Source organism: Arachis hypogaea, chromosome 16 (genome assembly GCF_003086295.3).
Source record: "Arachis hypogaea cultivar Tifrunner chromosome 16, arahy.Tifrunner.gnm2.J5K5, whole genome shotgun sequence".
Lineage (NCBI taxonomy): Eukaryota > Viridiplantae > Streptophyta > Magnoliopsida > Fabales > Fabaceae > Arachis > Arachis hypogaea.
In genome coordinates this window covers 274,745-302,270 of record NC_092051.1, presented here as the reverse complement: position 1 = coordinate 302,270, position 27,526 = coordinate 274,745, and the positions used below count along the sequence as shown (strand labels likewise).

The 27,526-nt window shown below is 32.3% G+C and overlaps 5 protein-coding genes across 6 annotated transcripts; 3 read left to right on the top strand and 2 right to left on the bottom strand.

The window, feature by feature from the left end:
• Positions 1-729: 729 nt before the first annotated feature.
• Positions 730-5,445, top strand: LOC112756484 (uncharacterized). Its single transcript, XM_072219619.1, has 2 exons — positions 730-1,350; positions 2,490-5,445. Exon 2 carries the CDS (start codon positions 2,823-2,825, stop codon positions 5,052-5,054), a length of 2,232 nt encoding a protein of 743 aa, XP_072075720.1. The 5' UTR covers positions 730-1,350; positions 2,490-2,822; the 3' UTR covers positions 5,055-5,445.
• Positions 5,446-12,152: 6,707 nt separating this feature from the next.
• On the top strand, positions 12,153-15,278 carry LOC112756505 (uncharacterized protein At1g76070). The gene has a single exon (XM_025805110.3). It carries the CDS (start codon positions 12,153-12,155, stop codon positions 13,017-13,019), a length of 867 nt encoding a protein of 288 aa, XP_025660895.1. The 3' UTR covers positions 13,020-15,278.
• On the bottom strand, positions 14,709-16,593 carry LOC112757014 (thioredoxin-like protein CDSP32, chloroplastic). The gene is made up of 2 exons (XM_025805612.3): positions 15,510-16,593; positions 14,709-15,276 (listed from the first exon to the last, which is right to left on the bottom strand). The coding sequence occupies exons 1-2, from the start codon at positions 16,003-16,005 to the stop codon at positions 14,867-14,869; spliced, it is 906 nt and encodes a 301-aa protein (XP_025661397.1). The 5' UTR covers positions 16,006-16,593; the 3' UTR covers positions 14,709-14,866.
• Positions 16,594-18,283: 1,690 nt separating this feature from the next.
• Positions 18,284-19,431, bottom strand: LOC112758613 (glutathione S-transferase). Its single transcript, XM_025807322.3, has 3 exons — positions 19,046-19,431; positions 18,912-18,960; positions 18,284-18,826 (listed from the first exon to the last, which is right to left on the bottom strand). Exons 1-3 carry the CDS (start codon positions 19,193-19,195, stop codon positions 18,369-18,371), a joined length of 657 nt encoding a protein of 218 aa, XP_025663107.1. The 5' UTR covers positions 19,196-19,431; the 3' UTR covers positions 18,284-18,368.
• A 2,973-nt stretch (positions 19,432-22,404) lies between these two features.
• LOC112755939 (probable alpha-amylase 2) lies at positions 22,405-25,850 on the top strand. Of its 2 annotated transcripts, XM_025804288.3 has the most exons (12): positions 22,405-22,925; positions 23,017-23,071; positions 23,151-23,184; positions 23,382-23,419; positions 23,561-23,914; positions 24,036-24,181; positions 24,257-24,369; positions 24,462-24,550; positions 24,640-24,762; positions 25,129-25,164; positions 25,266-25,364; positions 25,440-25,850. In XM_025804288.3, the coding sequence occupies exons 2-12, from the start codon at positions 23,054-23,056 to the stop codon at positions 25,638-25,640; spliced, it is 1,251 nt and encodes a 416-aa protein (XP_025660073.1). In that variant the 5' UTR covers positions 22,405-22,925; positions 23,017-23,053; the 3' UTR covers positions 25,641-25,850. The 2 variants fall into 2 exon arrangements, with proteins under 2 accessions (XP_025660073.1, XP_025660074.1); XM_025804289.3 differs by lacking the exon at positions 23,382-23,419 and having other exon boundaries at positions 22,496-22,925.
• The last annotated feature ends 1,676 nt before the right edge of the window (positions 25,851-27,526 follow it).

The window sequence follows — 27,526 nt, the reverse complement described above, 5'->3', positions numbered from 1 at the left end:
TTTGTGGTATATTATATGCATTTTTTATGTGCACTTATTTTGAATACTTTTGGTATTAAAAATAATGGGTAAGAGGTGAGAGAAATAAAAAAATTTGTTTTTTATATTATAAAAAGAACAAAAAAAATGTACACAAAAAATAGTACATGTATTATAACATTAATTTTGTCTCTCTCTCTCTCTCTCTAATCTCTATATATTTATACAAAAGATAAATGAGGCCTCTATCATAAGGTAGATTTGGCTGTTTCTAAAGAAGTTTGAAAATTGAAATTTACACTATTTTTTTGTTATTATATTTACATTATTTTTTAAACAAATGAATTATATCTATATATATATATATAGTTTATGGTTATTATTTTTAATTCTTCTTATTATATTTATATTACTCTTATATTAAAAAATCGATTTGTCGAATCACTTATTGAATCTTAATATTTTAATATAAAATATTTATATAATAAAATTCAAATTATTGTTAAATCTTAATAACTAATGTATAACTAGTATATACTAAAAATTTTAATATTTTAAATTTTATTAAATAAATATAGTAATTATTTTAAATATTTTAATCTTTTATTCAACAAATAATTTCATAAATTGATTTTTAAATTATTGAATTCTATCATATAAATTAAATAATAATATAAATTATAATTTAAAAAAATTTAAATTTTAAAATAATTACTATATTATTTAGTGAGATCTAAAATATTACCCTTTGTACAAATAATAGTTTATTGTTAAAAAAAACAGAAAAGAAAAGGAAAAACCCTAGTTCTGAAGTTACCTTAACCCGTTCCTATGCGATTATCCGTCCCGAGCGGGTAGGAACGGAGTGGGAATCGACGGGTTCGAATGGTATTGCCGTTACCTACCCTCACCCCACTCTAATTCTGTCTCACTCTCACAAGCGGCACACCACCCTAGCTCTGAAGCTACCCACCCCAGCCCCATCACCACCGCACGCTCGCCGCCGGCTGCTCGCGTCTCGCCGCGCCTCCCTCCGCCAGTGAGTGCTCGAGCTGTCCGTATTTGTTGCTGCTCGTCGTCCGTGGTTGTTGCTGCCTGCACTGCAGCGCCCGTGGTTGTCTCTGCTCGATTCTGCCTCTCAGTCTCACTGGAGTCTCGTCTCAGTCACATTGCTGGCATCTCGTCGTTCGTCTGTCTCGTCGCCGGCGTCTCAACGTCTCGCGGCCTTCCCTGGGCTCCTCTTCGCCGGCGGCAGAAGCAACTCGTGGGGTTGTCGCTTGCTTCGTCGCCTTCCTTGGGGTCGTCGTTGCTCGTCGTCTTCTGTTTTCGGATCCTCGCCCTCGCCGAGTCGCCGTGGACTGTGGAACGTTGGTGAGTCCCTGCATCATCGCTTACCCTGTTCTCTCTTTTCCAGATTTTCCCGTCTCCCTGTATTTTTCCATGTCGCTGAATTGCTAATCAATTAATTTGCCTTGTTGCTGATCTAAATGTTGCTGTAAATCGTGATTGAACTAGGATTTGTTGAATTTGTTGCTGAAAGAGCTAATATTTTGTTGTTGATGAAAATCATCAGAGTTGAATTTGTTGCTGACTTGCTCAAATAATCACTTAGCCAATTTTTTTGGCTGTAAATCATCTTTGGAGTTAATTTTTTTGTTGTTGAAGATTATCAATGAGCTGAATTTGTTGCCGTAAGAATAGATTTGATTCTTACATTGGCAGTATTGATTTGGTATAATTAGTTGAATTTAGTTTTTTTGAGTTTGTTAATCATTAATTTATTGATTTATATTTCTGTTTTTTTTTTTCTCAGAATTTTTATACTTAGATTGTTATTAATGTGTTTGTGAAGACATGCTTTTGAATTTTTAATTTTAAGCTTCTTTTTTTTGTAATTTTATATTTATATTTAGTTGTGAGCGGGTCAACCAGTTCAACCAATAATTCACTGGTTGACCCAGTTGTGTGATTGGGTCAATTCCCAGTTCGGTTTTGATAACTATGCTTTTAATTATTGATGATGATTGAGTTTGCTAATCCCATCAACAACCATGCATATATAAGGTCATTTTCCGAAGCAGGCAGCATTTTTTACCTGAATGTGTTGCTTGATATTTAAGAGTTTAGGTGAAATGTAAAATGGACGAAAGGGCTACACATGCTGTTTGCTATTTATATTTAGTTTATGCATGTAAGAATGAGGGTAAAGTTGGTCTGAATGATTGAATTAGGAGTGAGTGCCCTGTTTTGTAGTTTATTTATTCTTTGTGCCCTGTATGAGTGAGCATGGGATATGGAATTCCCCCATTGTAAACCAAGCTATGATCGTTGACCAAGATTTGTTATGTTGTTTTGTTGGAAACTTTTCTTTTTCGTTTTATTTTAATTTGTATGTTGGAGATTTAATGTCTATGTTATTATGTTGAATGTTGTTTTGCCACCAATATGTTTCACTGTTTAACTGCTTGTGGTTTGAAGTTTGAACATGACTATGAGTTTTGTTAGAGCAGTTCCAACTCCACAATACTGTCACACGGTTCTTCTCCAACTGTGGCCGCAAAAGCCTTCGTGTTAAAATCTCCGTTCTCAGCAACCACTTCTACAACATACATGCTCTCACTTATACGCTTCAACTTCACAACTCTGTCGATAAACCCTTGTGCCCGCATGGTTGGAGAGTTCTTCTATCATTTCCCCTGATTCTACTCCGATACCTCGATGTGAACCCTTCAAGGTTCGTTCGAATTCATATCTCCATTTGTCTGTGCTTGTTATTATTTTATTTTATTGTTCCGGGCTGTTCTGTATTTCCTTGGTGGCGAGAGTTGGGTTCTGATGGGTGTATGTTGATGTCGTTAACATGTTTAAATGGATGTATTTTTCTCGGAAGCAAACTGCACCCCGGACAGCGATGTTTATCGAGGTTGTATAATTCTGCATCCGGGGCATTGATGTTGGAAGACCAAGTGTTTGATGAAAGTCCAAAATTTGAGCCCAATGCTGTGATGGATTTTGGGGTAACCCGGTCAGTTCCCCGTGTTCCCACAACAGGGAGCGAATTGTTTCCTTTAGTGGGTAAGGTGTTTAAGTCCTTGAATTTTAGGGTTGCAAGGGAAAAAAGGTTTGGGAGTTGGGTTGAGAGCCATGGGTTTTCTCATTCAATCAACTGTTTTAGGATTATCATTCACATATTTGCTCTGGTGGGGATGCGTTTGGAGGTGTTTACTTTGCTTAGGGATATTGTTGAGTTCTGCAATGAGTCTGAGTACGACGCATTTGAATTGTTTTCGGCTTTGCTAGATTCACCCCACCATTTGGAAAGATCAGCTATCGTGTTTGATGTGCTCATGAAAGTATTTGCATCAAATTCTATGCTTGAAAATGCTTTGAAGGTGTTTGTGAATGCTAAGCATGTTGGGCTTGAAAGTGATATAATGTCTTGCAATTTCTTGCTGAAATGCTTGGTTGAAGCAAATAGAGTGGATTTTGTGAGGCCATTTTTTGAAGAATTGAAAGACTCTGGTCCATCACCAAATATCTACACCTATACAATTATGATGAACTTTTATTGTAGAGGTGGTCCTGGGTGGGATGTAAATATTAGACGGGCTACCGAGATTTTAGGAAAAATATATAGTAGTGGGCAAAGGCCAACTGTTGTGACATATAGATCTTATATTCATGGACTTTGTAAAGTTGGTTCTCTTGATGTTGCCTTCAAGTTAATTTGCAATTTGTCATATAGAAACAAGCCTCTCAATAGCCATTGTTTTAATGCTATAATTCGTGGTTTCTGTATAAGAGGTGCAGTTCAGAAAGCTTTTGAGGTTCTAGAAAAAATGAAGATCTCTGGAGTAGTGCCTGATGCTTATAGCTATAGCATTTTAATTGATGCACTCTGCAAGGAAGGCGATGTAGAGAAAAGTCTCGACTTGATGACGGAAATGGAACGCTACCAAATAAAACCATCTGTTGTTATCTACACTTCCCTCATTCATGGTCTTTGCAAAAGTGGGCTGATGGAATGTGCAATAGATTTTTTCAATCGAATTGGTGCTTCTGGTTGTGAATATGATCAAACTGTGTATAAAACTTTAATAGATGGACTTTGTATGGATGGTGATAAGAATTCAGCCACCAAGCATTTGCAGGAGATGATTATAAATAATTTGGTTCATACTACTTTTGGTTTCCGCTTTCTAATTAGAGGATTCTACAAACTGGGACACTATGATAAGGCATTTGAAGCTTTTAATATCATGCTTCGACGTGGTATCTCGCCAGATACCATCACTTGCAATTATGTTCTTAATGGATATTGTAGGGATGGACGCTTGGAAGAAGCATTAAAACTGTTGGAGGAATTATCAGATCATGGTATTACCCTGAACTCACATTCATATAATGCAATAATGTACAGGCTTTGCAAAGAAAGTTATCCAGAAAGGGCATTGGAGCTCTTGCCAAGAATGCTCAAAAGGAATACAGTTCCCGGAGTTGTTAATTATAGTACTCTTATATCAGGTTTTTTCAAACAGTTGAATTTTAGAAAGTCTGTGATGTTATTCACAAGAATGGTAAAGGTAGGGATCGCTTTCAACAACATCACATACACGATTCTTATTAACATATTTTGCCGTAGTGGTCAAATGCATCGAGCTTGTGACATTTTTCTTAAAATGAAAGAAAGAGGTTTGTGTCTGGATGTGATTACATATACATCTTTAATAGCTGGCTTTTCTGATGCTGGAGAACTGAAGGAGGCCGGGCTAATATTTGAGGAAATGTCGAGGGAGGGCTGTCGGCCAAATGTAATTACATATACTTGTTTGATTGATGGATGTTGCAAGTCAAACCAAATAGATTTGGCCTGGCAGCTGTTTAATAAAATGAACAAAGATGCAGTTAAACCCGATGTTGTAACTTATACTGTGCTGATTGCTTGGTATCGTATGCATGGACGGACAGCTGAGGCACATAGCCTATGTTGCGAAATGAAGAGAAAGGGTATTTTTCCGGATGATAAATTCATCAGGATCTGTCGATTTGATACTGAATACTGGCACAACACTTGAAAGTTAGGAGGCTGTACAAAAATTTCTATGATATCCAGCCGGTATGTGTTTTGACATAATTCTACTTGTAGTTGACATACCGAATATTAATGCCAGTTTAATAAACTTGCCTGCTAACTGCTATTTGGTGTAACCCATTTAAAATAGTACAATGATAATTACGTCTGTGTTTCCCAATAGCTGTATCTCTCTTCTAGATCCATTTTATTTTGTGGTTACTTATCATTATTGTACTGATACATCTAATTGCCCCACTTGCTCACAAATGTAATATGTATTCTTTGACACATTTCAACTACCATATGAGATATCATAACAATATCGATGGTTGGTATTTAGTACTCTCATATTCTGTAATAAAATTAATCAAATTAAGATACATTGTTTATTATATATTTGAGTACTAATGTTTACCTTTAGATAAAAAATTATAATATACCGATGTATTCCTTAATTAAACAATACATCAAATAATATAGGAGTTATAAAATTAACAATATAAAACGTCAAAATTAAAGTTTAGCGTACAATTTTTTTAGACATTATTCATCTTTAAAAAATTTATTATATAAATTAAATTTAATGGTCAAAATAATAATAATAATAATAATTTTTTAATATTCCATTTCCATCATACAATATAATATATAATGTAATATATAATATTTATATATTTATATTTATTTAATAAACAAGATTATGAATTCAATTATAAATACTTAAAAAAAATAAAATAAAAAACATTTATAAGATCAATAATAACAAATATAATAAGGAGAAAAAATATATATCTCTTGTTTCTTGTTGTGTATTTTTAAATTTAGGTGAATAGATATATTTTATAAAGTAATAACTATGAAATAAAAATAAATTTATTATTCTAACTCATAAAAAAATTTAATGGGTACTTTTCAACTCATGTTTTTATTTATTATATATTTATTACCAAAAAATATATTTATATTTTAAATTAATGTAGAGTCTGAGTTAAAGAATTAGAAATTAAAGAATATGCATTTGTATTCTTATATTAAAAAATAAATGAAATTCATTCGTACTTTAGTTTAGTTTTTTTTTTAATTTTATTTATGTTATCATATTTTAGAGTTTTGGTAATGATATATATTTTTTAAAATCTAAAAATAAAATCAGGATATATCTCACTTCAAAAAAATATTAATTACTTTTCTAATGCTTGCTTCAAAAACACATTAAATTAAACCTATTTAACTAGTTCTTATTGGTTATCCAAAGTTAGTTTCAATGTTGGGTATAACAAAAATATAAATAACTAAAGACTATGAACCGCTTGTACAATAGCAAATCTCGAAGGTATAGTCACCAAAAAAAAAAATTAAGTCACCAAAAAAAAAAATCTCGAAGGTATAATTGCAATTCGAGCATTTTCCTTTTAGTTTTTATGTTCCGAGAATGTCACACTATCTGAATTATTGAGTAAACCTCATACCATACTTATCTTTTTTGTTACTTTTTGTTGCCAAAAAAATAAAATAAAATCAAAATACTAAAAGTATAAATGGCAATTGTCTATGACTTCTTTCTTGCCTTAACAGTTAACAATGCACAAAAGTATCAAGATTAATGAAAAATAAACACCAATTATCAATTAAACTCTCAGGAATACATCCATTTTCCTTATATACAGCAGTCAAACCAAGCACAAGAAATCTAAGCTCCAAATTTGTGAAAAGAGACTCAATACATAAGGTTACACTGAATTAAGGTATTGCTAAAATTTTAGCAATAGGTGCTGCATTTACAGGTAAAGGAAAACCCAAAAGAATTAATATTTCTTTTATTAAGGAAACAAAAAGAGAAAATAGACGAGAAGTACGTTGTGATGCATCCATAAAACCAACACAGACAACACAAACCCCAAAGACAAAATCACGTATTATGGACAGCAGAAAATAATGCATTATGCAAACTAAACCAACCATGCAACCAAAGCCCATGTATAATGACAGCTGTAAAAGCCAAGATCTTTCATCACTAAAATTATATAATATGAACTCCACGGCCATATAAATTTATTGAGGAAATCCAACATCTAAAACAACACGTGAGAGGTAAAATCTTAAAGAAAATATTACACAATGTATATTACCAAAGAAGAATTTGATCTTTGAATCTTTGAAGCTTTAGCAAGTTGCCATCTTGTTTGTGCAGTTGCTGCATGAGAATGCTCAATGTTGGACCCAATATCATCTAAAAAAATATAAATTCTTGGCACCAGATCACATGAGAAGTTCTGGACAAATAAAAAACTTGGGATTAAGATATATAGAGATGTACTCAATTAGAATAGAAGTGAAAGTTACCAATCATAGCTCCTGTTCATGTATAAGCACAGCAAGATCTTTAAAAATTTCATTTACTTTACCAATTTGTCGCTGAATTTCTTGAATGCCTTGCTCCCTTCTTCAATGATAGCCTCATTGAAAGCAATCTCTTTATCTAAAAACAAGACCTCCTGCTTGCAGCAAGATAATGCAATAGTCGAGATACTAAATATCACATCATGTCAAATCTAAAAATGTCAAAATACCATTTTGGTCCATGAAAAAATATTAGTTTCTAAGGTAGTGTTTGTTTCTAGAGATTGGAACTGAAACTGGGAGATTGAGACTCAGTATTGTATTTAGTGGTTAAAAACTGAAACTAAAATTCCAATCTCGGGTCACAAAATTCCAGTCCATTCAGTATTAGAAACTGGAGACAGAGGGTAAACGCTGTGATAAAAGATTCTCGAAATTTGCTAATCACGGCTCTTGTTAAGTCAAGTTATTTCCAGTTAGGAGAACTTTTTGCCAGGAAGGGTTCCGAGGTCTTTGCCCAACTCCAAGTCGGCGCCGAGTTCTCACAGACGTTGATGAAGGCCATCGAGTTCAACTCGAAGCACATCAACACCATGAATGTTTACCAATTCGATCGTTTGCGAACTAGCTTCACGGTTGAAGAGTTAGCGGCAGTCCCTGGGCCCAGACAACAAAACTACCAGGTTCTGCTCGACGAAGGCAAGTGTGACTGTGGGTATTTTCAGGCGCTTCATCTTCCATGTCGTTACATCATCGCAGCATGCTCCCATGCAAGAATTGATTAGAGGGGGTTTGTGCATCCGGTGTATCGCACGGAGTCCGTCTTCAACGTATATAGGTCAGAATTTCGTCCGATCGGACATGAGAATGATTAGCCATCCTATGATGGGCCCCGGATTCGGCCCAACCCTAGGATGATGAGAGTGAAGAAAGGTCGACCGGTCAGCTCTAGAATCCGCAACAATATGGATGACGTCGAGCATAATGGGGAGAAAAGGTGCGAATTGTGTCGTAAAACTGGTCACACGCGGAAGACGTGTACTGCTATTGACGGTGCAGGTGCATTGTCTAGCCGACGTTAATTTGACTTTCGTGTAATTTACATTGCTTGAAAAGTTGATGAAAATAAACTTATTTGGCTGTTAAATTCTAATGCAGTGATTCCAAAAACATAGATAACGATATATAATATATGTGTTTAACAAACATCTGTATATACATTATCGCCAAATACCCTAACTAGCCAGTGGAAAACCATACAAATATCTACTAGCCCCTCCCTCACCTATCCCCACGCTGAGGACACCGTCCGTGAGGTCTCGGGTCCAGACACCCACCTGTGTCACATGCAAGTAGTCGAATATCGCGCTGAGCTCGCCCGAGCTGAGGATCCGGGTTAGGCTGATGAGTGCTCATCTGCTCCCTCAGTGCAGCATAGTCCACAGTGGAGGACGATCCACTGGAGGGATCATCAACATGTCGTGGCTGGTATGCTGACTGGGAAGGAGACGTGTGCATCTGTGAGAATGATTGTGCCTGCTGTGAATGTGTTCCAATATCTGCCAACCCGCCATTATATACATCTTAGATAATATAATTTTTTGTATAATTTTTTAATATTATATATATTATTGACTCTTATGAGAAGTTTGCTTATAAATCTATAAAAAAATATTAAATAATTTAATATATTTAATTAAATATATTTATATTTTAATAATTATTTTTACACGACAAATTAGACTTTATGTGAATAACATTTAATATTTTGTATAAGTGTTTTTTTTTTTAAGTCTACTGGTGGTTTTGGGGGAGTGGGGATGGGCATTGGCCCCATTATTCACGAAAATATCCGCCATGGGAATCACAATTTTTTATCTGAATATTATTTCAGTCATTAATTAAAGCACAATTCATTTGATATGCAATTATTTGTTAACAAAAAAAATTACTCAAGAAATAGAAAAGCATCCTCGTGAGGAGGGAAAAAAAAGCATCTTTGACCAAAAATTAAATAAAAATAAATACATAAGGTGAGATGGCTAAAAGACAGAATGACTAACTGAGATGTGCATATCCATTATCCAATCCATCTAATTTTCATTTATTATCATTCTAAGTATTTTTTTGTTAACGCGGAGACTAATTTTTGTAAATAATATAAATAATAAATTTAAAAATTAATCTAATAAAATAAAAAAATATTTTATCTTAAATTATTTTTTAAATTTTAATATTAGAATAATTATTTACATATCTAATAAATTAAATATTTAATCATTATTAACTGTACATGAGTAAATCGAATCAATAATCATCCAATTAAAAATAATGAACATAATTATTTGTATACTTCTTAAATTGAACATTTAATATATTTATTATTTATGTTATTTAATATTTTTATTATTTACTTATATTTTTTTTCTCCTGTCCTTTTTTTTTTTTTTTTTTACCAAAGATAGGAGACTCGAACCCGCAACCTCTTAAGTAAGTATGGGGAGTCTATGCCCATTGGCCCTGTCTTTCAATTATTTTATTTTAAATAAAAAAAACTCTTGTATGCATTCACTAAAATATTAAGCAACCAACAATTGTCACAACTCACATTCTCTGAACGACAACAGCAAAATTACACATGTAAACGGTCCAATAAAGTAAAATCTGCTTTCACACTTTTTCTGTGAAAATATTCAGATTTGTGAAGTGTGCTAATCTGAAGTATGCTCTCTCTCTCTCTCTGTTTAACAAGTCATAAGGTGACACTATGGCAGAAACGGCACAACACACCATAAATTAGACCGGTATTATTATAAGTACAAATTTTTTTAACCAAATTTAACTAAATTTACACAAATCTAACAAAAGAAACGTGTATATGCATCACTTTTCTTTTTAAGTATAACAATTTTCTGTTAGAAAATAAACAAAAAAAAATTTATTGATATAATACATAATTGTTGTATTATTTGTATATAACGCAAACTTATCGATATAACGCATAAATTTTTATTAATAGTATAATTTTTTTTTTCATAACACATACTACAAATATATTTTATTGGTTAGATGGGTCAATATTCTAAATATGTAATCTTTTAAAAATATACATAAAAAAATTTTGCATTATGCACTAAAATTTTTGTGTTGTCTATATTTTATTGGTTAGGTATCAATATCATGTACCAAAATTCTGTGATGTATATATTTTGTTGAATACTAATATTCTGAATATGTAATTCTTTAAAAAATTATGTACTTCTACACTAAAATTTGTGCGTTGTATATCAAAATGCTAAATAATTTTGCTGAACATATATATATATAAAAAAAGGACAATAATGTTAAAGAAGAAAACAACGATCACGACAACAACGTCGAAGAAGATATAAAAAAAGGTAGTGCAAAAAAAAAAAAAATCGACGTCACTAAAACAACATGCGCACAATAAAATAAATGATTTGATTGAATTTGGCTAAAAAATTATTTAACCACCTAATTTTATTAAAACTCGATTACCAAATAGTTATTATATATTTATATATTTATTGTACATATTTTTAATATATTTTATATTTTAATACATATGCTATATACTATAAGTGATTGGTTTATCTTTTACGAAAATATAATATTCTTGTCTTACAAAATAGGAAAGATCTTCACTATTTAAACTAGGGAGATTCTTTGATATCTATAAATTTTTGCCTAAATTATCTAAAATAAAAAAAATAAAACCTATTCTTTTTTTAATAAAAAAAAATGACCTTCAAACTATTCTAAGGTCCCCCACAGATTAAAAAAAATTCCAATATAAAATGCTTGTGCAAGTGCAACAATTAAGAAGGAATTTTCAAGAGGAAGGAAGACTACCAAGCTACAAAATCAGCAAAATCTAATCGAGATATTTATTGCTATAAAATTATAGGGTGATTGGATGATGTATAATGTTATGACTTACTTATTGGTCTTAATATTTATATCAATAATTTCAGTCATGCTAAGTATATAGTAAACTCAATCTTTAATATATCTATATATACTAAAACATAAAATAGATATTAAAAATAAATTAAATTTATATACAAATATATAATAAATTAATAATTGATTTAGTAATCAATTTTTAATGTGTACATAGTATTTTTTAAATAATTTAAACCATCTTGTAGTATAGATTGCCATTTGCAAAAGAAAAATAAAAAATAAAAAATATAAACCACATATAATGACTTTCATATAAGTAAATATGCCATAAAAATTACTTTGTAAGTAATAGATATAAATTCAATTAATATTATTTTACATATTTATATAGAGTCAGTCACAACTCCATTTGTGATATATTTATTATTTAATTTGTAGATGTGTGAAGTTTATTGTAAAAATATATGAAAATATAATTTTATAAAATTTCTATGTAATAATTTCCTGGAAAGGAAAGGGTAAGATATTTCTAAACAGATACTTGATGGTTTTGGTAGTTTATTGCATATTGTAGGAAGCAGAGAGATTTGATTTGACCATCCCCATGGGCATCCCTAGTGTGTATGTCTCACACCTTTGTTGACAAAGTCATGATATGGAATTGAAGCAGCGGCCTCTCTCCAACAACATATATTTATTTATCATTTTATTTCCATAAATAAAATAATTTGGCCCCATATGAGAACATAAAGAGGAGAGTCTCATCATCCCGAAAAAGCTAGAAGAAGAAGAAGAAGTTGAATTCATAGATCTGATCTATCAGTAGATAGGCATGGAGAATAATAATAACAACAAACAGAACTCATCCTCTAAGCTAAGGAGCAAGATCTTGAAGATACTACCAAAAGCGGCGGCAGCAGTTCACGTGACATTCCAGAACCCTCCATTCAGCCCCGGCAGAGATCATCACAATCACAATCACAACACAGGTTCCTCATCAGGAAGCAGCAAGCTCAAACCATCACCATTCTCTGGGCCCATAATGATTCCAGATGAAGCCAGAAGAAAGCCTAAGCATGGTGGCATCGATACACAAGAACCCACCTCACCCAAAGTCTCCTGCATAGGACAGATCAAGAACAAGAAGAAACGGATCATCAACAAACATAACAGTAACAGTAACACCGACACCACGACCAAGAAGGAGGGTTCAAATAGGTTCCAGAGGATGTTCTTCCACACTGGCAAACCAAAAACAGGGCTCAAAAACTCTTCTGCTATTCCTGCTCCTTCTTCAAAGTCTTCTTACTTGCTTGCTCAAGAGAATAATAATGCACTACCGATTGGTCACATGCGCCGCTTTGCCAGTAGCCGCGAAACGTTCTCTAATTTTGATTGGAAGGCTCAGATTGCGCCTGAGGACATCAATAACAGGGATTGCTACTCTGAGGATGACAGACCCGCCGCCGGGAGTGACGTCGAAGATGAACACGATGAAGAAGAAGAGGTCGTTATCCCTTTCTCAGCACCTATTGGTGGCAGAGGTGGCTGCAATGGCGATTTTGGTGGCAGAGGTGTTGATCATGAGACTCTGGATAATTTGAATTTGCAGCCACGGAAAGAGATTAATCTGTGGAAGAGAAGAACCATGGCACCACCTAGGCCTCTTCAGCTCAAGCCAGTGCTCACGGCCAAGTGATTATTATTTTTCTTCTTCCCCCTTTCATTTCGGTTAAAGTTTGTAGATTTGTTCTTTTCTTCTTTATTTTTCCTGTTTCTTCTTATTCTTAATTTCTTATTATGATTAGTATTATTATTATTATTTACACTTTGTTGGATCATGTATTGATTCCAAACAACTGCAAGTAATAGATTTAGGTACAAACTAAATAAACGAATATTATTGTCCTTGTTCATGGCGGCTTCATGAGTCGCTAAGAGGCATGCACACGGCACTCCTACCACTCAGCCAATATAATACCTACATACTTTTCAGAACATTGAATAAACAAACAATGCAAATTTGCATGACCATACCGGAATATTGTGATTCTTGATATCTTTTCTCTCTCCTTTTTTTTTTCCCTCAATAACGTCACTAGTTTAATTAAGGATAAAACAATTTGAGTTTCTCCTCGTTCGGATTAATTAAGAATATCCTTGGGACCGCTCCTCGCTTGCTTAAAAGGAAGTGCTTAATTAGTTCATGGATCCAAGATGCCTTCAAAAGTCATCGATCAAAGGAAGATATTATATTAACTACAGTCTACAGATTACGTATGTATCACTTTCACCTCATCAATTTATCTAATAAACCGCTGATGTATATATTATACTGTAGTAGTATTTAAAATGCATAATTATTTAGCAAATTAAGTCAACATTTCAGACTATTGGAAACAAATAATATAATAGTATGCATATTTTTTTTTTCCTGTCAGGGTATATAGATTGCACTTTAATAGAAGGAATTGAATCTTGCACATGTACATGTTTAAACCATTTAAAAGACGCACACATAGAAAGATAATTTAATTTAGGGTTATGCTAGATGTACATCAAAATTAGCAATCAAAATCAGTCATCAATATAAAATATACATGTTAGAATATAAATTCACATTAAAAATAAATTAAACTACACATGTATTTATATACAAATTGATTTATTTTAATGACTGATTTTAGTGCATAAATAGCATTTCTCTTTAATTTATTTGTGAACTTTTCTACATAACCAACATCCAACCAACCAACTTGTTATCAATTAATAATTCTAATTCTTTAAATTGTTACTAATTAGTAATTATTTAAATTTTATTTTTTAAAAATATAAAATTAATAATTATTAATTACAATGTTTAAAATTGACTGATTAAAAAATATTTACCTATATTTTTTTATTATAATAAATTATATATAGATAAATTTTATGGTGCTTATAATTTAATATTTATTTTTTGTGATAAATTTTAAATAAATTAGGTATCACCTTTTAAATACCATAGCAATAATCTTTTATATATATATATATTAAAATTAGCTACTATATATTTATATATAAATACATATACAGTTTAATTTATTTTTAATATATATTTAATATTTTAATATATATTATATATTAATAATTAATTTTAGTATATACCTATTATTGTTATATATATATAGAGAGAAAAATACTAGAGAATTATTAGAATTTATTATTTTTGGCCATTATTTAGTCATTAATTCAATTTCTTTAATCTAGTAATCTAGCAACATATTTTATCCTATATTTTAAATATTAATAATTAAAATTAATCTAGTAATATATAGCGTTCGTCAAATTTGTACGCTAATGTATGGTAATCTGAAAGCAACAGGGGGTTGGTGAGGCGTAGATAGCATTTTGGGTGGTGTGTATAACTCTTAATTAATAATACAATAAGGAAGGGTTCCACTGAATTGAAGTTACATTTTGGCTGAAGAGTAAAATTGGCATAATGCATATATAAATATGAGAGTTGAATAATTGGGAGAAATGAAAGTAGGCAGGTAGGTAGCATTAGTAAGTGACACGCACACCTTGGTAGCGGAGAATCTCGCCAATGAGCTCTCCCTTGCCAGAACCAACATATCGGCCACGAATGACGCCGTCTCTGATGAACAGGAAGGTGGGGACCTCCACGACGTCCATGTCCCTGAGGAACTGCATGCAGCTGTCATTCTCGTCGCCGTTCATCCTGGCGAAGACGACGGAGTCGGCCATCTGCCTGGAGAGCTTGAGGACGGTGGGGTACACCTTGACGCAGGGGCCGCAGTGCTTGAGGCCCACGTCCAGCACCACCAGCTTGTGCCCTTCCTTGTTCTCCTCTATCAGCTTCTCCACGTCCTCCCTGCTGTGCAGCTGCACCACTGCTGAATGGCTGTCCCCGTAGTATAGCACATCCCCTACCAGCCTCTCCGGTCCAATACCTGCATCGTATGTATGCATATTCATTTCCAATTTCAAACTGAATTCACAATTCTATTGACCTTGAACTAACTCTCAAATTATTTATTCATCTAAATAGTTGACATTTGGAACTCATTCATTCATGTAAGAATATATATTCCCCTCTCTTACATCAAAGGTTATAACTACTAGCTAGCTAGGTAGGTCAATCTTAACTAAATATAGTGAGGGAGTGAGAGTTAGAAAGCCAGACCTTCCTCTTCGTGGATCTTCTCCATGCTCTTGTAGAAGCTGAAGTGAGGCACTTTGTCGATTTTCTCTCTTTTGCAGAGGTCGCGGGTCTTGTCGGACTCGTCACCCATCACGAGAAGGAACTCAACGTCGTTGCATTGCCTGCTAAGGTCCACCATGAAAGGGTATATCTGGCTGCTCTCCAAGCTGTCACTCGATGCGTATTCTACCACCACCAGCCTGTTCTTCGCCGCTCTAAGCGCGTCGTCGAACTCCTCAATGCTATGAACCTTCTGAACTCTCTCCTCGCTTGCTTTTTTCGCCCCCGATGCTGCTGATGATGTGGCTCTTGTAATCACCCGGCTCTGTTGCCAACCAGAACCACAAGAAGAAGATTGTGCTTGTGTGCTCAGAAATTGTAGAGAAGAAAGTGGAAGCAGCTTATTTGGGTGGCTTGAAAGGGAGACGGAGAGAGATGCAGGGGACTTGAATATGAAACTGTTGGTGATGGTAGCCATCTTTTTGAGGAAGAAAGAGAGAACAGAGCAGAGGAGTGAGTAATAGATAGATTAGGAAAGAGCAAGGGAATCAACTAAGAAGATCAGGGTAATGATATTCATATCCCCTCGCTTCAATTGTGGTGCATATTGTCCACACGTTCCCAGCTCCCTCCTAACTCTATTTCAATTTTATCTTTTTCCCTCTTCCAATCAATTTTCGTGTATATGGCGGGGTATTAATGATTGGCCAGGAGAGTATAAGGTTAAGTGAAGTTTAATCCTTGAAAACAACAAGTTATTATAGGTGGCAGAAATGAAACCATCCTAGAGGTGGATTTTTTATATTTGAAGTAGATATACATACACGTGTGGGAATTCCTTTTCGACAAATAAGAGTCAATCAAGCCACCCGGGATCTAAGTTAAGTGGTTGAAATTAATCATGATTATACAGATTTTTGTGACATGCTTCATTTCTGTGCACATCTATATATACTTCTTTTTCGGTCAACTTCAGTGGAGGAAGATCTTTAATTTGTATTTGCAACTTGCTAACTGACAATTTGCATGCTGATTTTTCTCCTTGTAAAATACAGAACGCACTAATCTGACTAATCTCTTTCTCACAATATCCAATGCTGCAACCTAATACGAAGACTAGACTCATATGGTCAATTGGTCATACACACTAAAAAAAAATCTATATTCCACTTTTGAGATTTGAACTCTGGTGCAGTTTAATGAGAGACCTACAAATTCTCTTTTTATACCAAATCTCAACTGCGTAATTTATTTTTCCGCGGCACATAACCATACTATGAATGTTATAAAAGATAGAATTCATAGAAAGGAATACATAAGTCTGATAATCGTCTTGGGAGAAGAATATAAAGCCCAGCAAGGCCCAATTAGAAGCTTTGAAGTCAATTATGTTTGGGCTAACATAGCGGTTCTCCAATGCACCAATGTATACTCAGGGTTATAACTCCATGTTGTCACGACCAAAAAAAATGAAACTATGTTGTCCTATTGACAATGTATAAGATCTGCATGAATATTTGATTCGTTTGCGTAATTTTATAGTGTATTGCTGAGACGCCAGATTTACCGTCATGTACTTTATAACTGAGTAATGAAACTCAACTATTTAAAAAATAAAAAAACAAAAGAAAGAAACTAAGTTGACTTGTTAGGACTCCAAAAATTAAATGAATTGTTTGTGAGAAAACAAAATTAATTTTGATAACTAAGCAACTTGATTTGAATTAAAAAAATATAAAATTTTAAGAAAGAATTATAATTACATTGATGAATTTAAAATTAATTTAAATTAAAAAATAAAAACTTTGAAAAGCTAGTTGAATGGTTAAAAACTAATAATGCATAGTCTAATATTTCAACTTACTTGTATTATATATATAGAAGTTTATTAATTGCAAAGTTTAACTAATTAAAGGTAAAAAATTAATTAATTGGTCAAATAATTCAACTTAAGATTATCAATTTATAAGTTACAACTGAAAAATATTCGAGTTGATAATACCATAAGTTTCATATTTATTATGTAATTTATTATGTATGAATTAGCATATATGGGTGATTTTGTTAGTTTAATTCGAGGTGATAGAAGCAACAATAATATAGTGAGTATTAATTTTTTTTTTTTATATTGTGTCTTGTATATTAAGTCATTAATCACTCTTTTACCTAGAAAAAATTAATGTGTTTATACAATTCAATTTGGTATTTAAATGTAACAGAAATTTGATTTCTAATAGATATCACTTTGTATCTCTTTAAAAAGAATTTGATTAAAGTAGACTTTGTGCCTTGTTAAAAATTTAATTTAGAATAGAATGGCATAAGTATTAGGCTTGTGCTTGCAGGCTTCGTTCTCTAACATTGTTAAGCGGAAGAAGTCAGAGGAAATGACAAATAGTTCTAATATTTAAGTTTTATAGAATTTAAAAATATATTTAAGTAATTAATTTTTTAAAAATTTAAAAATATCAATTTTCATATTTACTTAAATTTTTTAGAGTCAACACAAAAATCAAACATAATTTTCATTGTAGTGACTTAGTTGATATTGATGCACATATAAAATTTTTTTTAAAATTAGATAAATTAAACTAAAAAATTAATATGTAGATTTTGAAAAAAATCAGATATGGATTTCTCCTCTTCTCAAAAAGTTATTCTGCTTTGAGGCGATTGTATACTTTCAGGTTTGAGAAATCTCCAGAAGCCAGGAGCGCAATCGTAGCTAAAGTTATGAGTTACGAGTACACGTAATATAAGGTGTCTGGAATTGTGATTTGCATTAATTGGTTGGGCATGATGATATATAATAAAGTAAAAAAGAGCAAAAGCAGTTGCTGTTTAATAAGCAGTTTTGTGGAGACGAAGGACCTCGTTCCAGGAATGACGGGTGGAGATGTCGTTCCACCACCTGGAGACGTTGTCCCTTTGGGTGAATAGTGGGGCCCTGTCGGTGGCGGTGACCAAGTAGTGGGCGTTGGGAAGGTGGGAGAGGTCAGCGAAGGAGAAGTCATCGCCCGCCAAGAAACGAGTCTGAGAGAGCCTCTTGTCATAGACGTCAAGCACCTTGGCAAGCTTCTCTTCGTTCTGCCTAATCACTCCTTCGTCTTGCTTCAGCTTCATCCTTGGGGCAAATGCCAGCTGGAACACCAGCGCTGAGCTTGGGGGGTTGAAGCTCTGCCCCTCCGCCTCCACCCACTGATCTATGGATGCCTTCGCCAATGGGTCCGTTCCGTACAATCCCTTGTTCCCCCTCTCCGCGTATTTCTCACATACATACCGGCATATTGCTCTTGACTCTGTCTTTCAACAAACCAACCCCTTTATAATATGAACAAAGACTGCAGCAAAAGGAACACAAATTGCTTTTAAGGAATTACTTACCGAAGAGGGAGATGTTGCCGTCTTGAAATGCAGGGACTTGGCCAAAAGGCTGTGAAGTGAAATGAAATGCAGGTGTTGGTGTATATCGAGAAACATTAGAAGAAAAGAATGATGTTGGAAGAGGCAGAGCTCACCTGAAGGGACAGGAATTCAGGTCTCTTATGTTCTCCTTTCGACATATTCACCGGAATCACCTCAAACTGCACATCCTTCTCGATCAGACAGGCCAGCACCCTTGACACCGCCGTCGACAGGGTTGGTCCGTACACTTTCACTGCTGCCATTGCCTTTTCTGCTCTCCTCTGTTTTTTAGCTCGCTCTTTCTTTATCTCTCTCTTGTTCGTTGCTTGGTTCTGCTGCTTTCTTTATCCTCATTCCTATCACATTACTAAACACCAAAGGCTAGGTAAAGCGCTTTTTTGGGGCCCCTAGGCTACACTTGTCACAAAATATCAATCCATCAGTATAGTGTAATCGTTACAAAACTTATCTGCATCTCATTCCATTCAACATTCCATTTAACACCTCCACATTTGTTATCATATTTATTTCATTTCATTTCATTTTTTTTCGTCTTAAAAAAAATATAAAAAAATGAGCTAAAAACAGCTTTTTTTTTTTTTTTTTAATGTGATATACAGTGTTTGATTAAAACTTAGATGAACAATTACAAGTTCTACATTTTGTGTTACTTACCCTGATACAAAATAAAAAAAAAATTCAAACTGAATAAAAAAGACATATTAAAATTAAAAAGAATAAATTGAAATTAAATGTAAATTGAATTATTCAATTTTTTATTTAATTTTTTGATATTAACAAAAAAAGAATTTATCAACCTCACTTGTCTACTATATTATCTTTTTATCGTTAAATCAATAAGTGTTTTATCGTTAAATCAATAAGTGTTTTGACATTTTTTTATCTCTATATTACAATTACAATAGTTAATGAGATATTTATAACTTCTTATTAGGTTAAAATAAAAAAAAAATCATAAACTTGTAAATATAAAATTTAATTTAGTAACTAAATAAACAAAATTAAAATATATTAAATTAAATTAAATATTTAAAAAATATAAATTAATAACTTTTAAATAATTCTTAAACTCTTCATATCACAACATTTGAAGCACATATTATTCTTCTCTTATCCAAAAAGATTTGTCTTCAAATATTGTAATTAGAAAAAATGGTATATAAAAAGATAAATCCAAAGAAGATAATTCATTTATTCTTGGTTTTTTTGGTATTGTATGTTTTTTTTAATAATAAAATAAATAAGAACGATAAAAACAATAACAACACACAAATAAAAAAAAATAAGGATGATAAAAACACAAGAAAGAACGCGAAAGACACTAAAATACTTTTTTTTAGGACACAACAAAAAGAATTATAAATTAATAAGAATTAATCTAATACTCGAAACCTGATACTAAATAATATAGAAAAAAATAAACAAAATAAAAAATTTAAATTGAATAAAAAAGATATATTGAAATTAAAAAAAATATATTGAAATTTAATAAAAAGAGAATTATTTAATTTTTTTTAAAATTTTTTGATGCAACAAAAAAAGAATTCTTTAACCTCATTTATTCACACTATAGTTCGAAAATTAGATCGAAGATACTTATTTAACCTTTTATCCAATTTTTCGACACAACAAAAGAATAATTAACTCAACCTCATTTGTTTACATCGTAATTTCATCACAAAATAAAAAAGTATTTTAACACTTTTTTAATTTCTCTATATTACAACTATAATAATTAATAAAATATTTATAACCTCTTATTAAGTAAGTTAAAATAAAAAAAATTATAAATTTACAATCATAAAACTAAATTTAATAATTAAATAAATAAAATTAAAATACATCAAATTAAATTAAATATTTTAAAAATATAAATTAATAATTTTTAAATAATATTTAACCCGTTTCATATTACGAATATTGAAAGCAAGTATAATAAATAACCTACAATAATATGAAATGGCTATCATATCACTTTTAAACTAAAATAAATTTGGAGTGTTAAGCGGAAATTGGAAAGATAAAAAGCTGTAAACATTATTAACACGTATATAATTTGTGGCACTAATATCTTTTCTTGTTATTAATTTTAAACGTATATTTTTTGTTGGTGACTATTTTAAACGTATATTAATCCTAATAGAATGTATTAATGGAAATACATGTCATTAGTATGTATACACAAAAATTGATCACAACAAAGTAATTTTAAATAGTACCAAGGATTTTACATGAAAGAATAGAATTGATAACTAAAGTCTTTGGTGGTGTGAATCTCTGCTCAATATGGATTATGCCGCAAGATATTGTTTATCCAAATTGAGGGAAGGCTAATGAAGCATAGGAGACGATCAATATTCAATATAGAAGATGAAACAAAAAACAAGTAGTCCCGTTTTGGCAATTATTTCAGTACAGCAATACAATGACAATTACACATACGACAGACTGATGGAATAAAGTTTGCTGAGTTTTTTATTCGGTCAGTTTGCCAACACAAAAAAAGCAGAGTTTTTAAATTAAAATGGATGGAGATAGAAATCAGTGGAATCCAGGTAAAACATTTTCGTGGCATTTTTTTTGCTTTGCATGTAATTTGGAGAAGAAACACATTTAGAACATGTTTCTCCTATTGAACTGTGCGCTTGCTTTTTGTCATGAAATGAGAAATGGAAGAGGAGTGACACAAGTCTTCCCGCACCAGTGGCTTTGGTGTACTTAAAAAAGGTGTGCACGTCATTCTTGTATGAGTCTGGGAGTTGTTACTTAAATTATTTATGGGTTATGTTAGTTGAATGATTTTTTTTTATCAAGATGAAGAATGGGTTTTAAAATTGATCCAATTTAAACAAAAATTTAAAAACGCTTTTACAAGAAGATGTTCAAGAGATTGTACTCTCTCGTACTCTTGATGTAATTGAAGACTGTAACTAGTGTTTTTCCTTTTTTGGGCCTAGGCTCTTTTTATTACAAAAAAAAAAAAACAAATTACACTTTAAATTATTTATTTAAATCTTAATATTAAAATAATTATCTACACATTTAATGAATTGAACATTTAATATATTTATTATTTATATTATTTAATATTTTATTGTCTATCTATATTTTTTTATTATTTTTTTATTAGTTTAATACTAAAGATAATTAATTATAATAAAAATATATAAGAAACATGCAAAGTTATTTATAAAACATTTTTTTTAGTTTTTTATTTTTATTTATTTTATGTAAGTTTTAAGGATTACTTTGTTGATTTTTTTACTCAAATTTTGCTATCGAGTGTATTTTTTATTAATATTTTTAAGTTAAAATTATTAGATTTATATAATTTTAATGTATTACTTAAATTATTTTTTATTAAATTAATATTAATAATAATTAATTATAATAAGAGTATATAAGAAGTTCGTAAGACTAATAAAAAGACAAAGATTAATCGGGATGACTCAAATGTCATAGAAGGAATTCGCCTATCTTTAATTAAAAAAAAAACAAAAAAATTGGGGTAATTTTGTTTGTAATTTGTGTAGAAGAAATTCGCCTTCGCCTTTGGGAATAGGAAAGATGGAACAAGCTAAGAGCGCGTTGATTTGGATGTGGATGCGTGGTGGTGCCGGGGTGACGTAGTGTGTTGGCTTTGTCTGGAAGATGCCATGCCAATTAATCATCAACATGAATTGAATTCACTACTGTGCCCACGCGCACCCAATTCCCTTTGCCGCTCCCACCACCCTCTTTTTTTTATTCCTCAATTGATTGATATTCGGCCCTCCCTCAGATCACCTCGCGGCATTGCATTCCATTGTGTTCGTGGGCACAATTATCTGATACTGATTCGCACCGCCATTATCTTCTCCCTCTCTCGAATGCTGTGACTTTTGTGTTGCGGTGTTGTATATTACTATAAATACCTTGACCTCCAAACTAAAGCTCTACTCATTATCGGGAGATCAATTGCAGTGTGTATCTGTAAGCCTCTATCTTAACTTACTGCTCTTGCGTGATATATGATGCTCCTCAATTCATTCATTTTCTTACTCGTCTTCATCATCACATGCAGTTTTAATCTCTACCTAGCCACTCTCCTCCTCATTATCATGGGCTTATTAAACACTGTATGCTTTCCTTCCTCTCTTTCTCTCACTCTCGAGATATTATGTATTCTTTATTTATTTAATTATAATTTTTCTTCAGGGACATGATCAGACCAATCAACAAAAGGATATCGGTATGTTTTCCCAACTTCAATTCTAATCTCGCGCGCTTATGCATATTGTTTTCAGTAGTGCCTAAAATTAAACAGATCATTTCATGTGCGCTATCTACCATTAGTTGAAGTTGTAGGTCGTTTATTTGATGATATGATATGATTGAATCCTTGTATGTTAACGCACGCGGCATACACATGACCTGACCATCATGCAGGTACCGCTTTGAAGAATGGAAAGGAAATACTCTTTCAGGTACAGTTAATAGAATGAATAATCTAAACATATGTATGCTTATTAGCGTGGAGATAGAGGAGACAGAGCAAGAGGTAGCTAGCATTGAGATTGAAGAGAAGATAAAAGCTAAGAATAAAGAAATTTGTTTGCACTTTGCAGGGATTCAACTGGGAGTCGCACAAGTACAATTGGTGGGAGAATCTAGAGAGCAAAGTTGGAGAGATAGCCAAAGCTGGATTCACTTCCGTTTGGTTGCCACCACCAACTCATTCCTTCTCACCTCAAGGCTACACTCCACAGAACCTTTACTCACTCAACACTAATTATGGCTCCGAGCATCACTTGAAAGCTCTGCTTGCTAAGATGAAGCAACACAAACTCAGATCCATGGCTGACATTGTCATCAATCATCGTGTTGGCACCACCCAGGGACGTGGAGGAATCTACAACCGTTTTGATGGAATCCCACTCTCTTGGGATGAACGTGCTGTCACTTCAGATACCGGTGGACTTGTAATATTTCAATTCAATGCTTCTTTCTTAATTATTAGTTACATAATGAGATCTAATATATCGATCACAAATTAAAACAACTTTAATTTCATCTCTCTATCTGCATTCCACCCATATTTAGGGCAACAGAAAGACCGGCGCCATATTCCAGGGGTTCCCCAATATCGATCACACCCAAGACTTTGTGAGAAAGGATATCATAGGTTGGCTAAGATGGCTGCGCCATAACGTAGGCTTTGAGGATTTTCGTTTTGATTTTGCAAAAGGGTAACTTATTCAACCTTGTTTGGTTAATTCGACTATGTATTGTTAATAATTGAACTATTTGGTACGTATACACAGGTTTTCAGCAAAATATGTGAAAGAATATATCGAAGCAACAAAGCCATTGTTCTGTGTAGGGGAGTACTGGGATTCTTGCAACTACAGAGGTTCTTCTTTGGACTATAACCAGGGTGGGTGTATGCACTACTGTACTTGTTAAAATTAAAATATAAATGAGGATCGGAATTGAACTCTTAATAACAGCATGATGGATGCATTACAGACAGCCATAGGCAGCGAATAATCAATTGGATTGATGGCACTGGACAGCTTTCAGCTGCATTTGACTTCACAACAAAAGGAATTCTCCAGGTTATCACCCCTACACACATGCCCTTTATCTCATGCATGTTGATTTTGATCGGTTGATGGACTTATATCAATTATATATATGCACGCAGGAAGCTGTGAAGGGAGAATTTTGGCGTCTGCGTGATGGTCAAGGGAAGCCGCCGGGTGTGATGGGATGGTGGCCTTCAAGATCAGTCACGTTTGTGGACAATCATGATACTGGCTCCACTCAGGTACTCCTGGAGAGTGTGTTTTCGTGTTTGCCAATTTCACAATTTTTAGGTCTCTTGTTCTGTACCACGCATTTCCAATTTCTTAATCTCTACTTATTCACACACAAGAACATCTCTAATTATAAAAGATACTGGCCTTGAACAAAAAGAAGAAAAAAAAGGTGCCTCAGAGTTAGAAATGCCTTCTGTAATTAAATTCTGCTGCCTTTCCAATTATTCCGCTAAGAATTTTGGCATCAGCATGAAAAGTTGTCCTGCTTTCCTTTAACATCGTGCTGCCTTTACTTCCCGCCAGTGTTTTCTATATATTAATTACTAAATGGAGAACTTACATATATGGTTTTGTTCAACTTTCTGTATGAGCAGGCTCATTGGCCGTTCCCCTCTGATCATATTATGGAGGTAGGTACCTTTTTTTTTTTTTTGTCAATTTGTGACTCTTTACACATACAGAAGGGGTGTATAATATTAATTAAATCGTTTGTGTGTGACTTGTTTGGCAGGGATATGCATACATATTGACTCATCCTGGGATACCAACAGTTTTCTATGACCACTTGTTTGAGTGGGGCAACTCCATTCGTAACCAGATAGTGAAGCTGGTAAGCACAATCATTATTGATATTGTTGGTTGTTGTTGAGTAAGAAATTAAAGTGCATGCATGCGGTAAGTGCAGATTGATGTACGGAAGCGTGAAGGTATTGAGAGTAGATCATCGGTGAGGATATTGGAAGCGAAACAAAACCTATATTCAGCGATAATCGGAGACAAGGTGTGCATGAAGATTGGAAGTGCCTCATGGTGTCCATCTGCATCTCACACTCAGTGGGAACTAGCAACCTCTGGCCACAATTATGCTGTATGGCGCAAGCAGTAGAACATAGAGACATTATGATACATGGGAATAAAATCACAATTCAATACTTAGTTACTTACATATGTGCGCTCAACTATACCTACCTTGCTCCTTTCTAAGTTTCTATATCCCTTACTATAACAATAAGCTAGTATCTCTGCTCGCGCTTTCTTCTGTAACAAAAATAACATGCTCTTTTCATCACTAATATATATATTATGCTTTTTTCTACCCTTCTCTCCTTCAGGTAGCTTTCCTTTTCAAACCGTGTAAAAATATACTTACTAATTAAATTAAACTACATGGATTTAGTTTTATGGCACTAGTACTCACTAATACACTAAAATTAACTAATATAAATATATGAATGGTTTAATTCATATTTAATATATATTTTATATTAATAATTGATTTTGGTGTATATCTAATCAACATGGTTGTATTTAGAAATATAGAAGAAATAATAATATAGAGACAAATAATTTAGCAAATGTCTTTTGTACTTTGAAATAATTAGTAATTTACTACTCGTTAATAAAAACGAGATTTGAACCTTCAAATACTTATTTAAATTGATTAATGAATTAACCACGGGTCCAAATTGGATAACCGCTACATAATCAAAGCCTACAACTAATCAAGTACGGTGAATGAGAAAGTTTAACTTAGCCTAAGAAATAGACATGTTATTTTTACATTGATTTTTTTTAATCTTCTTCTATACATAGTCAATGATATATGGTACAATAAAGTATGCATGTGTAATACAGGGTAAAATATAAGAGTTATAGAGTAATAGATGGAGATCATTTGCCAAAAGTTATATACAAAACGTGCTTACAAATCATAATTACTAATTTACTACATTGATTTTTTTTTTTTATTTCAATTATGGACATCTGCGTTAATCTACAGGGTAAAATATAAGAGTTATAGAGTAATAGATGGAGGTCATTTTGACAAAAGTTAAATGCAAAATGTGCTTACAAATCATAATTACTACATTGATGTTTTTTTATAGTTTATCAAATTTTTAATTAATTTTTTACTGTATTTAAAAAATTGTAATTAAATGCTTAAGTTATTATTTTTCATGTTTGATATAAGATGAATTATAAAATATTTTAAAAATAAATATTTTAAATTAAACGACAATAATCAATAAAAATCTAATTAAACTTTGATAAAATAATAAAAATCAATAGAATACTTAAACCCAATCTAGATAAATTACTCCATAACTAAATGTCTTCAAATCATTAACTTTTGCCATTAATTTTGGCCATTGAAAAGGGAAAAAAATGGACTTCCATAGGAAATTACGAATATAAAAATGTATATCTTGTTTCCTTTATATTTTCCATTGAAAAGATAAATTTCTTTAATTTTTTTTTTCTGAATAAATTAGAGACATCTAAGAATGGTTCAGCATAACATGACCTGAATAATGAAGCAACTCATCGATGCATAATTGTATATTGACCTTTGAAACGTCGGACAAAATTTTCAACTGCCACTATCCCATATTAGATTGGAGGTGTAGGTTCACATTTGTCCTCTTTTGGTAGGGTATAAAATGAAAAAGTAATCCCCATAAAAAAACTAAAAAATGAATAGTTGTATATTTTAAGTTAATTTCAATATAAAATACTATTTATAATATTTTGTAAAACCTAATAAAATTATATTATTATCTTTTTAAATTATATTTTTTAAATGATATTTTTTTAAAATAATTTTATAATACTATTTAATATTGTTTTTATATAAAAGTTTTTTTTATATTTTTTTCAAAGCACCACATCCGAACTATCAACCTCTAAAAAATGGATTAAAAAATAATAATATAAAAAAGTAAAATAATAAAAAATAAACAAATGGAATGTGCTATTGGGATCTAAAGAAAA

What these genes read in the sequence shown, in the direction of transcription:
- LOC112756484 (XM_072219619.1), top strand. Translation starts at nt 2,823, where the DNA reads ATGTTGATGTCGTTAACATGTTTAAATGGATGTATTTTTCTCGGAAGC.
- LOC112757014 (XM_025805612.3), bottom strand. Translation starts at nt 16,005, where the DNA reads ATGGCTACCATCACCAACAGTTTCATATTCAAGTCCCCTGCATCTCTC. An exon ending in GAAGATCCACGAAGAGGAAG is followed by an intron (nt 15,277 to 15,509) that starts GTCTGGCTTTCT and finishes CATACGATGCAG; the next exon opens with GTATTGGACCGGAGAGGCTG.
- LOC112756505 (XM_025805110.3), top strand. Translation starts at nt 12,153, where the DNA reads ATGGAGAATAATAATAACAACAAACAGAACTCATCCTCTAAGCTAAGG.
- LOC112758613 (XM_025807322.3), bottom strand. Translation starts at nt 19,195, where the DNA reads ATGGCAGCAGTGAAAGTGTACGGACCAACCCTGTCGACGGCGGTGTCA. An exon ending in CTGAATTCCTGTCCCTTCAG is followed by an intron (nt 18,961 to 19,045) that starts GTGAGCTCTGCC and finishes TTCACTTCACAG; the next exon opens with CCTTTTGGCCAAGTCCCTGC. An exon ending in CGGCAACATCTCCCTCTTCG is followed by an intron (nt 18,827 to 18,911) that starts GTAAGTAATTCC and finishes GTTGAAAGACAG; the next exon opens with AGTCAAGAGCAATATGCCGG.
- LOC112755939 (XM_025804288.3), top strand. An exon ending in CAATCAACAAAAGGATATCG is followed by an intron (nt 23,185 to 23,381) that starts GTATGTTTTCCC and finishes ACCATCATGCAG; the next exon opens with GTACCGCTTTGAAGAATGGA. An exon ending in CCTCTGATCATATTATGGAG is followed by an intron (nt 25,165 to 25,265) that starts GTAGGTACCTTT and finishes CTTGTTTGGCAG; the next exon opens with GGATATGCATACATATTGAC.